The 14,034-nt window shown below is 39.4% G+C and overlaps 1 protein-coding gene and 1 long non-coding RNA gene across 6 annotated transcripts in view; one reads left to right on the top strand and one right to left on the bottom strand.

Annotated features, from left to right (window-relative positions):
• CDK19 (cyclin dependent kinase 19) overlaps positions 1-14,034 on the bottom strand; it is a 185,587-nt gene that overhangs the window by 12,810 nt on the left and 158,743 nt on the right. For both annotated transcript variants that reach the window (XM_075923110.2, XM_075923111.2), the window contains 4 exons: positions 8,319-8,462; positions 7,994-8,063; positions 7,018-7,090; positions 5,210-5,307 (listed from right to left, as the gene is read on the bottom strand). In XM_075923110.2, coding sequence (XP_075779225.1) covers positions 5,210-5,307; positions 7,018-7,090; positions 7,994-8,063; positions 8,319-8,462 — 385 coding nt within the window. The remainder of the gene's footprint in view (positions 1-5,209; positions 5,308-7,017; positions 7,091-7,993; positions 8,064-8,318; positions 8,463-14,034) is intronic.
• The window catches only part of LOC142827513 (uncharacterized), a 56,781-nt gene that overhangs the window by 11,715 nt on the left and 31,032 nt on the right, over positions 1-14,034 (top strand). The window lies entirely within an intron of this gene.

Raw genomic sequence — 14,034 nt, forward strand, 5'->3', positions numbered from 1 at the left:
GGGATGGATAGCACTCTTTGAATGGACAGACATTCATATTTATTTTTATCTTCTTCACTGAGTAATTTACACCATCCAATTACACCATCCAGTTCCTGTGTGGAATACAGAATTATTAATTTCCTTGTGAACTTTTCCATGCTGCTCATCCCTATGGCATAGGAATACTTCACAAAAATTAATTCATTATATGTATAACACCCCTGTAAGGTAGGGTAGCATTACCATCAGCTGGGGAACTGAGACACAAGGTATTAAGGCCAAAACTATTGAGTGTCCACTGAATTTGCTCAACTTGAGATCCAGTGGCATGTGTATAGAGTTTATATGTTCAAATCAGCTCTCACTGACATCAGTTGCATTTCTGAGTACTCAGCTCATTTGCAAATCAGAACCCAGGATCTCAAGCTGGGCACCCATTAAGTGAGGATTAAACAATTAGTGGACAACTGTGAAAAGTTTGGTGTAAGTGACTTGCCCATCAGCACATAGGAACGTCCTGGCAGAATCAAGAACAGAAGCTAATTCTCTAGGCCAGGGTATCATTCAGCTGCCTAAAACGAGCAACTCAGCAACTTTTCCAAAGAGGTGTTCTGAGATTTAACTTATTCTCTTCTGTTTACAGGTCTGTGTGCTGTTGATACTTTTTAAAATCAGTAATAGTTCTACTTACAGGAGCTTAATTAATAAATAAAGATGCAGATCTTACCATTTTATTAACACAGGATTTTAAAAAAACATTAGGATCAGAGGTTTAGATATCTGCAACACTCCACAAAAATTCTGTTGAAAGAATCTTTTTCTTTCTTACTTTGGGATACACAGGCTTAATTCTTGGCTCCATCACAACTTCTTGAGTGAGCTCAGGTAAGCCCACAAATGTACATCTACACTACAGCTGGAAGTGCAAGTTGCAGCTCAAGAAGACAGGCACACACTACCTTTACATCCAGCACACACCATACGATCCATCATCTATAGCCAAGCCCTTCGATACAACCGCATCTGCTCTAATCCCACAGACAGAGACCAGAAACTTCAGGATCTCTACCAAGCATTTATAAACCTCAACTACCCACCTGGAGAAATAAAAAAGCAAATTGAAAGAGCCAAACGAATACCTAGAAACCATCTACTACAAGACAGACCCAAGAAAACCAACAATAGAACACCACTTGTCATCACCTACAGCTCCCAACTTATACCTGTCCAACATATTATCAATAGATTACAGCCTATACTGGAACAGGACACTAAACTCCAAGAAGCTCTGGGAGACAGACCCATAGTCTCCTATAGACAACCACCTAACCTCAAGATGATTCTTACCAACAACCACAGGACATACCACACTAATACCAACCCTGGTACTTTCCCTTGCAACAAACCCCGCTGCCAGCTTTGTCCACATATTCACTCTGCTGACACCATTATTGGGCCTAACCAAGTGAGTTACAAGATCAAGAATACATATTCCTGCGCCTCCAGAAATATAATCTATGCTATCATGTGCCGAAAGTGTCCGTCTGCTATGTACATTGGACAAACGTCTCAGACCCTTCGCCAAAGAATCAATGCTCACAAAACAGACATTAGACAGGATCACAAAGAAAAAACAGTTGCTTGTCATTTCAACCAGAAAGGACACAGTCTCAATGACCTGCTAACCTGCATCCTACTTCAGAAGACATTCAATCTGCACTTGAAAGGGAATCCTCTGAACTGGCATTCATGCTAAAATTCGACACTCTCCGCACGGGACTTAACAAAGACCCCAACTATCTTACACATTACAAAGATAACTTCCCCAATTATCACCTTTAATACTATTAACTCACAGACATTTCCCCTTCCCCACCTCTAATATCATTAACTCACTGGCATTCACCTTCCTTCCCCCCCCCCTACATCCCCCTTCTGTTCTGTAATGTGATTTGTCCTTTTCATGTGTGTTCATTCTTTTAAATTGTATCCTTTGGTATATATGGTTGTGACTATTTTCCTCCATTATTTGATCTGAGGAAGTGGGTCTGGCCCACGAAAGCTCATCATCTAATAAACCATCTTGTTAGTCTTTAAAGTGCTACATAGTCCTGTATTTTGTTTCAGCTACACCAGACTAACACGGCTACATCTCTATCACTATTCTACCTTTATATGAGCTACTGCGCTGAGCGTAGGTCTGCAAATGCACTGCTGTAAGGTGTGGAGTATACACACTTCCTGGTAGCACTAAGGGGAGCTGAAGGTGCACCTGAGTTTCAGAGTGCAACACTAAGCTGGTTGAAATTTTTAAAGCTTTTTTTTTTTCTTTTAGGAAGCCGGAAAGGACTCTTTTCTAAAACAAAACTGTCTCATCCCAAACTGTCAACACAGTCAAAATGGTTCCTTGTGTAAAAAATGTCATGCCTTTTCACTAACTGAAATTTCAAAGTCTTTTATAACTAGTTAGCGCCAGTTTTTGGAGGGTCTTTTTGTAAAGGAAAAATTTCACTAACTTCTTTGGCAGAGGGGGGAAATAAAAAAGATGTAGGACATTTTGAAAAAGGGGAAAAAATAAAAAAATAGGTACATTTATCACAGTTTGAAATGAAAATTGAATTTATAAGTTAATACATGGTTTTTCCCCTCTGTGAAAACAGGTCCTCATATTTCAGCCAGTTCTGGTAAGACAGGGAAAAATCGTGAGTTATGCTTTTGTTGACAATTCCCAAAAGAGCCTTTAGCTTTTTTTTTTTTTAAGCTCTAGAGCCAGATATACAGAGGTATTTGGGTGCTGGAAGAGGCAGATTCATGCCTAACTTGCTTTGCACTCCAGAAAACCCCAGATATCTAACTGTCATTAAAAGTTTAATGAAAAATAAATTCAATTCCCATTAGACACCTATCTGTCTCCTTAGGTGTTTGTAAATCTAAGCCATTAACACCACCTTATCTCGCTACTCTGTTTCAAGCATGGAGCAGCTCCATTTAGCAGCTGCTTGACAATGCCCTGCCTTTCCACCAATCAGCTGAACTCCCTGCCTGTGCTGGTGGCTGAGACGCTCAAGCAGCAGTGCAGACTCCCTGATGCACAGGGCGGGGGGAGGGGCGGGACTGAGCTCCTGCCCAGGTGCCAATGAAAATCAGCTTGTGTGCCACTGATGGCATGCATGCCATAGGTTGCTGACCCCTGGCCTAAATCATCCTTTCTCTTCCTGTAATCGCCTTCACTGCACACCTTCCAAATTATTTGACACTTTACGAATGGGCCTTAACAAAGATGCTAATTATCTTACCCATTACAAAGATAGCTTCCCCAATTATCACCCCTAATATCATCTCATAGACACTAACCTCCGCCCTCATCCCCCCTCTGTTCTAAAATCTGATTTCTCAGTTTTATATGTGTTCGTTTTTTTTATTGTATCCCTTTGGTCATGCCAATTTTCTTCCACAATTTGATCTGAGGAAGTGGGTCTGGCCCACAAAAGCTCATCACCTAATAAGTCATCTTGTTAGTCTTTAAAGTGCTGCATAGTCCTGTCTTTTGTTTCTACAACAAATAAGGCAGAGATCTTATAGGCAGCTCATTCTACAGAATATTGGTTCAGCCTCTGCACATACCTATCCTGAACACTGAATGAGGCAGGGATCCTGTGGAAAAGCAGCATGTAATAATGTAATTAAAATCTGTAGCAGAACATGTGTACAAGGGAGCTGAATTAAACTTGCATGGGCAACCTGAAGTCTGGCATTTCCTAACTTTGGCGTGACTGACAAACAAAATGTTCTTTTGTTCTTTAAGTATTTCTGCTGTAATTTTCTAGAACACTGAAAAAACATTCTATCGTGGAACCATTTTGATCTGCCACATGGAGCATGAAAAGGGCTGGATTTAAACTGATCCATAAGCAGAGAGCTCTGCCACTTGAGCTAATGATGAACAAGCCAGTGGCAGCAATAGCCTGCTTATTCTATATATGGACCAGCCACTTACGGCTGAAACATTTTACCAGTAATTTTCACAACTACTCATTCACGGCACAACAATGGTAAATCTTGGGCTCTACTTCATATTCCGGAAGGGCATGTGTCTACAGTTTCATTCTGTCCCCTCAGCCTATCACCTCCTGAATCCTCAACCTCTCTCTCCTCCCTTCCAAACACCCGTGGAAGCCCTCACTGTCTTCCTCATTCTCCTACTATTTCAGGGCCAACAGAGGGAGCAATGAGAACACAGGAGTGAGTGTCCCTGCTATGCCTGGTTCCACTGCATTCCTTGGCAGCTGGGAAGAGCAATTGCAAAGGAAGTTTGGCACTGCTGGGATGGAGCATGCCCAACAAAGATAGTGTATCTGGAGAATGTAGCTGCCAAACTAACACTAGTTACTAGTAAGCATCTGTGAATTGCAATTTTGTAAATACTTATAACCTGGCCAGCTTTGGGTAGATTTTCATGGAGACAGCAAAAAAGCACATCCCGGGCACTAGGAAGAATATCTTGGCAAATTTTGGTCCCTGATCCAAAACATGGAGGTACTAGAGCGTCCCATATAAAACTGGATTTTTATTATTGGAAAAATATGATATTTTCCCTAAACATTGTTCTCAGAGATACAGCTAAAGTGAAACTTTCAATAAAAAAGAAAATAAAAAACAGCCAGAGGCAGACGCGACTCAGCATGGAAAATATCAGCCCAAACTGTTAAAGTTTGGTAAAGTTATAATGGAAAATGGTTCAGCAATCTTAACTATGTGAGATGCTGCTGCCAGCTCAGTCTATAATTAATGGTAAGAAACTAGATTGAGGTCATATGAGAAAGTGTTTTTGGTATTCTTATCATAACAGCAGATGTATTTGACCATGTCACACTACCTCAACCAGCGTAATTCAAGGTCTCAGCCCGAGGGAGACTGTAGACTAAGTTAAGAGAGGCTGATAAGTAATTGTTCAGAACTAAGTACATTATGTACAGCTTGGCTGAATGTCTACGTAGGACATGTCTACAAGAGATTTATATAAATATTTCAGAATAGTTTTCTGAGAACCATCACTTCTCCCTTTCCCAATTTACCTACTTTTACTGAGTGCAGCAAGTATAAAGTTGCTGCTCTCTCTGCTACTGGTTGATTTACATCACTGGTATTCCTATAAAGCTCTACACCATACACTCTACATTAATAGTTAACAATAAAAAAAAGATATTGTATAGAACGTGAGACATACTCTGATGTAGGCAATGGATCCTCCTGGAAATAGGGATCCTGCAAAGCCTGCTCTGAGGTAATTCTCTTCGTAGGATCCATGGTAAGAAGCTTTTGAAGCTGTGTAATGGAACATTGCAAATAGTAAACAACTTATGAAACTCTTATTTTTCAAACTAAGGCTTGTATGCCCCACTTACGTCAAAATCTGGTAAACTACAAATGGCTCATTCAGGAAACAAAAGTAAGAATTTCATGCACAGCCACACTTCTGTCTTCTATAATGCACATCAACTGAAAATATTGTAACTAAGTTTTGCTGACATGATAAATAAAGCTAACTGGGCTAGATTTTTCAGTGCAGTGTGTGCCATCTTGAACTAGTGAAATTAAGTGGCTCTAAATTCAGTGCAATCGTGCATGAAGAATCAGCCCAATATAAGAGTGATTTTCTGGCTAGCATGCAGATAGGATAAGAGTTCTTATGTCACTCCCTACTTTGGCATAGTGGGGGGAAAAGGCATAGAGGAAAGTGGGTGTGACCAAAATTTTGCACTGCCTTAACCTTTGGTGCTATTTGTAAACAATTTATGGAAATGCTGCTTTAAAGGAGCTGTAACTCAGTGCATGGGGACTGGGCCTACACAAAGGCTGCATCCAGATCAGAGTGCAAAGATGGTCTTTATGCTACTATTTTGTACACACCTACGGCCTATTCTCTGAGCAGATGAGCTACACTAGTAGTACAAGGGTAGACTCTGCTCCTAAATGAGACACAAAAGATTTTATGCCTGATCTTTCTCTCTCACTGATGATAACATTAAGGAGGTAATTTGCTCAGCCCCTTGCAGATAAATGTCCAACACAAGAGACTGGCTTTGGAGTAAATTTGCAAGGTTTTTAGGATTTTATTGGACTTTTCTATATTAAATAGGGATGTAAACAAGTTGTCAAATATATGATTAACCAATAATCCGAGGCTTATTGATTAATCTTCTTGACTACTTGCATTTCTCCCCCTCTCCCCAATCCCCGTAGACCGGCTGCTGCCAGACCAGTCTCTGTCTGCAGCAGGCCCAGGATCACCTCAGACAAAGGCTGCTTTGTGGGTGGCAGAGCAGCCTCTGTTCGCAGGGAGCTTGTACCTCCCACCGTGGACAGGGGCTGCTGCCGCCCTGTGCTGCTGCCTCTGTTTCAGAGGTAGCAGCGTGGGGCGGCAGGCAGCCGGTCTGCACAGGGTGCTGGTTTTTAAACTGGTTCCCCTCACAGACTGGCTCCCACCTGGCACCCTGTGCTGCTGCCTCTGATATAGAGGCAGCAGTGCAGGGTGGTAGAGGGCTCTCTGGGAGTGGGGCTGGAGCATACTGGCTGCTAGCTCCACCCCCATGGACTACAGAATAGTCGAGTAACCGATAGAAATTAATGTAGTTACTTGACTATTCAATTAACTAATATCTAACATCCCTAATATTGAATAGCAAAGAACTAAAGAGAGCATTTATCCTTTAAAAGGCCAGGTGATCCCCCTCTCTCTCTCCCACCAATACATGCATAATTCACAAACAGATATGATATAACTATGCAGAGGGATTACTTCACCAGTCTCAGAAAAGCGGCCAATTCTGGGGTGAAATGCAGAAGCTTCTTAATAACATATAAAGATACCAGACAATGGCAAATTTGTTAACAAATTTGAAAGTCCTGGTTGTAATTATCATTTATATTTTTAAAATTCATATAAAATGTACAGGAAAGAGAAATAAAACAGTTTTAATATTACAATTATATTTCAAAGCAAAATAATCCTTAATAGCACAGTGAAGTACATACCAAAAGAAAAACTTTACTGTCAGGCTTGACTTTGTGTTTCTCCATGTATTTTATGAGGCTACTATTGGCATACCTGAAAAATTGTAAACACATTTCAAAAACAGCATATTGCAGGCTTATGGCACTGCACAAAGCAATAGAGAAAGTGCATAGTAGTTCAAAGGACACATTTTGTATTAAATTTGTTAACAGAAATAATATTTTATATGTATCTTGCAATACACACTATTTCTGAAGTGTGAATGTTTGTCCCTGCTTTTCAGTATTTCAGTATTCAGTATTTTCTAAACTGCTTGTACAGTAGTACAATGAAATGCACCATTTTGATGGTACATGGCTGAGGTCTTGTTAGTAGCACATAGCCGTAAGAAATGCTGTGGAGAGGGCAGAGTTGCACTATCCTACTAGGAGCTACTCTACCAGATAGGCACAATGGCTCCAACAGTGTAGCCACTGCATTATCATTTGCCATTTGAGAATCCGTGGCAACCATTCCCTTCAGTTGGCAGAGAAACAATTTTGTCCCCTTTTCCAACATGAGCCATGAGCCATATGAAGTCTTTGCATTTCCTCAGCTCAAACATTCACTTTAACAGTAATCAGACATAGAAGGTTCGTCTTATATAAACCGATGCACAGAGGCATCAAGAGGCGTGCTAAAGGTAACCCAGAAAGTCCAGGGCAGAGCTGAAAACAGTGCTTAATTTCCTGGACCCCGGCCTGTACCTTGCTCTGGATTGTGTTGCTCCTTGCACTATTTCCCTTCCTTGTCTACCAGTGCAGTGGACAATCTGACTTACTCAAGAAAACTTCATGCCAACATTAAAAGATGGACACGAGCATTCTTTTAAAATCCAACTAATATTCTGTCTTGTATTGACTTTGGAATAAGATTATTTAAACTGATCTCTAGCGCTGAGTTCTGTATATCTATTACAAGCAGTTATTAATGGCTTTCTGTTGTATAATCACTTACGTTGTTCTCCTAAAGTCTTTTTGAAGTGTGGGATATTCTGGCATCTTCCTTATGTCTTCCCAGTCTTTATCTTGGAATAGATAAAGCGATTAGACAGTTTAAAGTGCAGATTAAGTAATATGATGTACATACATTGTAATATTTGTCTGACATTTTATGTTAGTTGTTCCATATTGTTATGCCACAAGTCCCACTACTTTCTTGGGCAGAGACTCCACATCCATCATGCTGCCAGCTTTCATAAAGCTATTGAGCTAGTAATTTCCTTTAAGCCAAAACCCAACTCAAAGAGTTTATTCATGACCTTTTATTGAACGTAAATTACCTGCTGGGAATCCCATTACACTAAAAATGCGATCTAGCTGATCGTGATGAAAAGGATTGCTTGTTTTGATGTCTTCCTGACGACAGTGAAAAATAGGTTCTGAAGTCAATAGCTCAGCAAATATACACCCAATTGCCCATATATCTAGAAAAGACGGAAGATAATTCATGTGAATTGACCATATTCCATCAGCCTGATTTCTATTTTACACAGTACATAAACAATACCTCACATGGAAATTCATTACAATAATTTAAAACATGCAGTAACTTCACACACAAGAAATGGAATAACTGCATCACCACTTTTTAGGTTACAAGCAAAATCTAACAAACACTCTTCTATATTCTATCTGAAGTTGGACTTTGGCAATCTAATACAGCATAGCAATATATTCAGTTATAGCAGAAGCCCTCCCAATCTCTGCTGGTAATTTAATCTTCAAGACATTCAAGTAATTATCAAAACCAGAACATATTTCTCCAAAAAGAACAGACTGAAATAAGATCCCTAATAGATTCTCGAATGCAGTTCCTTCAACACAATCAAATATACTGATAAGGAAAAATTATAACAGTTTATGTGTCTGGGTAAGCAGTGCAGATTAGATAAAATGAAAAGAGCAAGATCCAAATTTTAGCTAAAGAAGAACACAGAATACAGCTCTCTCAACCAATTAAAAAGACTCATACATGCACGGTAATGCATACTGGAACCACTTAACAACAGTGTAATCTATAGTAGCTTGATAGCAAGTGCATTAATGAACAGCACAATAGATCAGTTGAGTGAAAGCAAATTCTAGTAACATTTATTTGATACAAAAAGATTTTGTGTTCTGTTACCTTAACATGCTATTCAAAATAAAATCTACCTAAATAGCAGTTTCACTTGCATTACATAAATCTATAGATTATGTGTGATCTAACTCCACTAACAGCAATCATAGAGTTCTGTATTACAACAGTTGCATAATGCTGAGCACCCTTAAAATGTAAAATAGTCCAGCAAAGAGCTTAAGGGTGCAGAAAAAATACTGGCTGCTGAATTATGCACCACCAGAAAAATAATTTTTAATGAGAGAGACTCAAGCTCATAGAATCAAAAGATAAAAAATAAAATTTCATCTATGTTGTGTGGACTACATTCTTAAAGAGTATCTGATCCCTTTAAAAAGGAAAAACAATTTTCCTATAGAATTATAGAAGTCACAGATAATGAAACAGTGTTAGATCATCTAGGCCATGCAACAATACTTCTTGTCAATGACTCTCATAAGTATCCTGTGGCTGTGTCTACACTGGGCCACTTATTCCGGAAAATCAGCCGCTTTTCCGGAATAAGCTGCGAGCTGTCTACACTGGCCCTTGAATTTCCGGAAAAGCAACGAGGCTCTACTGTACAAAATCAGCCGCTATTCCGGAAAAACTATTCTGCTCCCGCTCGGGCATAAGTCCTTATTCCAGAACACTGTTCCGGAAAAGGGCCAGTGTAGACAGACCAGTAGTCTTTTCCGGAAAAGCGCGTCTACATTGGCCACAGACGCTTTTCTGGAAAAAGGGCTTTTCCGGAAAAGCAGCCTGCCAATGTAGATGCTCCTTTTCTGGAAAAACTGAAAACGGAATAGTATTCCGTTTTAAGCATTTCCGGAAATTCATGCCAGTGTAGACACAGCCTTTGTGTTATTTTTTCCAGTTAATTTTCAGTATCCCAAATTTCTCCACTTTCTTTGAGAAACATCATTTTACAAGTCAACCTCTTATCAGACATTTTCATGATGATCAGCTTAATTTCATCCCATTACTTCTATACATATTTAGGTAATATTCTCAGATGTTGTCTTGCTTTGATTTTATTGTTAGAGATAATTGTGTGAAATTAACATATTTTGTTCTAAAGATTTTATCTCCTTCTGCAGCATGGGCAGCCCGGTATTTACATAATAACAGTCAAGTGAAAAGACTTAATCATTCAGTCTTACATGAGATGTTTAACTTCTTTCACTCAATGTATAATATTCAACTAGTCATCTTCTGGAGACAAAAATGAGCTGGAAAACCTGCTCCAGTATGGCATGTTAAACTTTGGAAGCCTCACGAATTAGCCTATGAATGAGGCTAGTTTCAAGTATCATGGGGGATGGTTTCAAGTATCCTGGGTCTTTATGATATAGATTAAACAGAGAAACTACATTTCTCTATCCTCCTGGCTTCACGAAAGTTGCTACAACAATAAGTGGATTTTTCTTCTATTTTTTTTTAAACACACACAGACTGTAAACTCAAAATTTCAGGTTAATGTTTCATTTGCTCAAGGAATGGATTACTAAGCAATATGATAGTACTTTATGTTGCCTTTCAGTCATTATATTATTTAATATGTGCAGCTCATATGCCTCTTGCTGGATTCCCTTCAAAATGTCAAGATATTATAAAAATATCCTCAGACTATTTATTAAATTATAGATAAACTGTAACTTTCATTTTCTATAGAATCACAGATTTACAAGATAGAAAAGGCATCATGAATTGCAATCCAAGTAGGTCAGAATTTTCTCTATGCTAATCCTTAACTTCTGTGTAACCTGCTCTAAAATATTCCTTGGCAGATACTACTACAACTTCTTAATTTCCCTAACCGCTAGGCAGAGTCCATTAAAATCAACTATTAAAAAAATCAGATTTTTAAAAATATAAATTAGATTTTCTAATTTAAATTAAACATTTAAAAAACAAATATAAGTAAATCTGAAATAATGACAAGTTACATTAAGATCTAAATTTACCATAATCTTTAAGAAATAAGCAACAACATGTTTGCTGCCAACTTTCAAAGAAAGTCAAACCACTGAATTGGAAAAAGTCATTAACTTAAGCACCTGAACCATCCTGGTTTACTGAAGTGCTAAACTAGCTTTTGAAATCAGTAGCCTTTTCTGCAGGTGCAGAAATAATTTTTTTGTTTTAGTTTATTCCACTAATTCAGTCCAATGACCAATTTATTCAAAGTTAAGAAAATTTATTTTCTTCTTTTAATATATAAGTAAATCACATAGGCCAGGATCAAATCTATGCCTTCTAAAATATTGAAAGCATGGTCACCAGACAAAATCATTCAATTAACTACCGTATTTTCCGGCATATAAGACGACTTTTGATGCTAAAAAACATCCCCCAAAAATCGGGGGTCGTCTTATACGCCGGGTATACAGGCGGCGGGGCAGCCTGGGATGCCCCACCGCCGGCTTCCCCCGAGGCTTTGCAAAGCCGCGGAGGGGCTCCAGCGGCAGGGCAGCCCAGGTGTGCCTGGGATGCCCGGCCGCCGGCTTCCCCCGAGGCTTTGCAAAGCCGCGGAGGGGCTCCGGCGGCGGCTTCCCCCGAGGCTTTAGATCTGATTTTTCACTTCCAGTCTGAAGGCACAACATTACAGTTTAACAAGATGTTTGGGTGGTATGTACAATTCTGTTCTTATGAGGTTAACTTCATGTGACATTAAGATGGAAATCGGTATCTAATTTCTCTCACATATTCCAATGCATCTGTTTTAATAAACTATGACACTTCTCTGCCATCAGTTTCAAGTTTTAAAATGGCAGTAAATTATTCAGTCACTCTAAGGACAGAAAATATTTCTTTCTTGGGGGAATGAGTCGTAAGAAAAATGGGTGCAATATGCTTTCATAGCTCGTTTCAACTCACAGTGAACCTAACGATTGACTTTCTATTGACTTCACTGAGAATTAGATAAAGCTTTTAATACCTCAACTGCTATATCAGCTTCATGGGAAAGGAGGGATTAAGGAGATATCTTACCTCTCAGAAAGCACAAACACCAAGAGAAGGGCTTTATCTTCTTTCTATGCATAGTGGTTTGCTTTGCAATATTTTACTGTCTGTGTTACCAACGGGTTCAATCTTACATTAATTTGTTGTATTACATATGAGATACTAAGAGTGTCTCTTGCATTCTTATATGTAACTAAATTGGCTGGTGTATGAAAGCATTAGTGCCAGCAAAGCGGCAATCCCATCCATATTTTGAGAATGAGGTAGTCATCTGGAGGCAGGAGCCTGCAATGCAGTGGTGAGAGATATTTGATATTGCTGTAATCACATTTGAATTTCAAATTAATGGAAGTTAAAATCTCTCAGCACCAGAGTTTTGTACTCATAGGATATGTCTAAACTACATGGCTCCGTCGACGGAGCCATGTAGATTTGTTTGTTCGGCAAAGGGAAATGAAGCTGCGATTTAAATAATCGCGGCTTCATTTAAATTTAAATGGCTGCCCTGCTCTGCCGATCAGCTGTTTGTCAGCAGATCGGGGCAGTCTGGACGCTCCCCTGCCGACATGAAAGCCCTTTATCGACCTCCCCGGTAAACCTCATCCTACAAGACATAACAGGGAGGTCGATAAAGGGCTTTCAGGTCAGCGCAGGAGCGTCCAGACTTGCGCGCTGAGTCGACAAACAGCTGATAAGCCCTTTGTCGGCTCAGCGCGGCAGCCATTTAAATTTAAATGAAGCCGCGATTATTTAAATCGCGGCTTCATTTCCCTTTGCCGATCAGCCTAATCTACATGGCTCCATTGATGGAGCCATGTAGTTTAGACACACCCTTAGATAACTTTAAAGATTGGCACAAATCAACTTTGATCAAGTGCTGATATTTAGACTACTACTATGTAAACTTCAGTAGTTGAATTCTTTAAACAAATGTGTTTATTATTGTAATGATGAGCTGGAGGAATCATTTGCAGGAACCCCTCTGTTAACTGATGCAAACTTGGCTTTCTAAAAGAGAATCTTTTTATTCAAATATAAGGTTTCAGCCCACTTCCTTGTAAAGGGTACTTTGAAAACATAAGTGATAACAGATTTCTGAGACTAACAGAAATTTACAGTTGGGACCCATTTCATAGAATCATGGAAGATTAGAGTTGAAAGAGACATCAAGTGGCTATCTAGTCTAACTCCTTGCTCAAAGCAGGACCAAGTCCAACTAAATTATCCGAGCCATGGCTTTGTCAAGCCTTGCCTTAAAAACCTCTAAGGATGGAGATTCCACCACCTCTCAAGGCAACCATTCCAGTGCTCCCATCACCACCCTCCGAGTGAAATAGTTTATCCTAATATCCGACCTAGACTTTCTCCACAGCAACTTGAGACCATTGCTGTTATCTGCTGCCACTGAAAACAGCCTAGCTCCAACGTCTTTGGAACCCCCTTTCACGTAGGTGAAGGCTGCTATCAAATCCCCTCTCACTCTTCTCTTCTGCTGACTAAATAAGCTTAGTTCCTTCAGCCTTTCCTCATAAGGTATATATCCCCAGCCCCTTAATCATTTTGTGGCCCTCTACTTGGCTGTGTCTAATTTACCCACAACATTTCTATAGTGGGGAGGAGGAACTAGACACAATACTCCAGAAGTGGCTTCACCATTGCCAAATAGAGGGCAATAATCTGAGATGAAAATTCATAGTTCTGTCTTTAAATTGTAGATTTTCAATTACCATATCTTGCTGGTAAATGCAGTTACCACCTTACAAAGTTATGACACTATTTCCTTCTAGATAGTGCCATTCACTTGAATTTTATTGCCAAAACATATTAATTGACCCAACTCTTGGAGCGACTTAGGAACATACTGGCATTTTAAAACTTGAAGCTGATGGCACTGGAATATGAGAGAGAAATTAGATACTGATTTCCATCTT

This window comes from Pelodiscus sinensis, chromosome 3 (genome assembly GCF_052426305.1).
Source record: "Pelodiscus sinensis isolate ZL-2025 chromosome 3, ASM5242630v1, whole genome shotgun sequence".
NCBI classification, from domain to species: Eukaryota; Metazoa; Chordata; order Testudines; family Trionychidae; genus Pelodiscus; species Pelodiscus sinensis.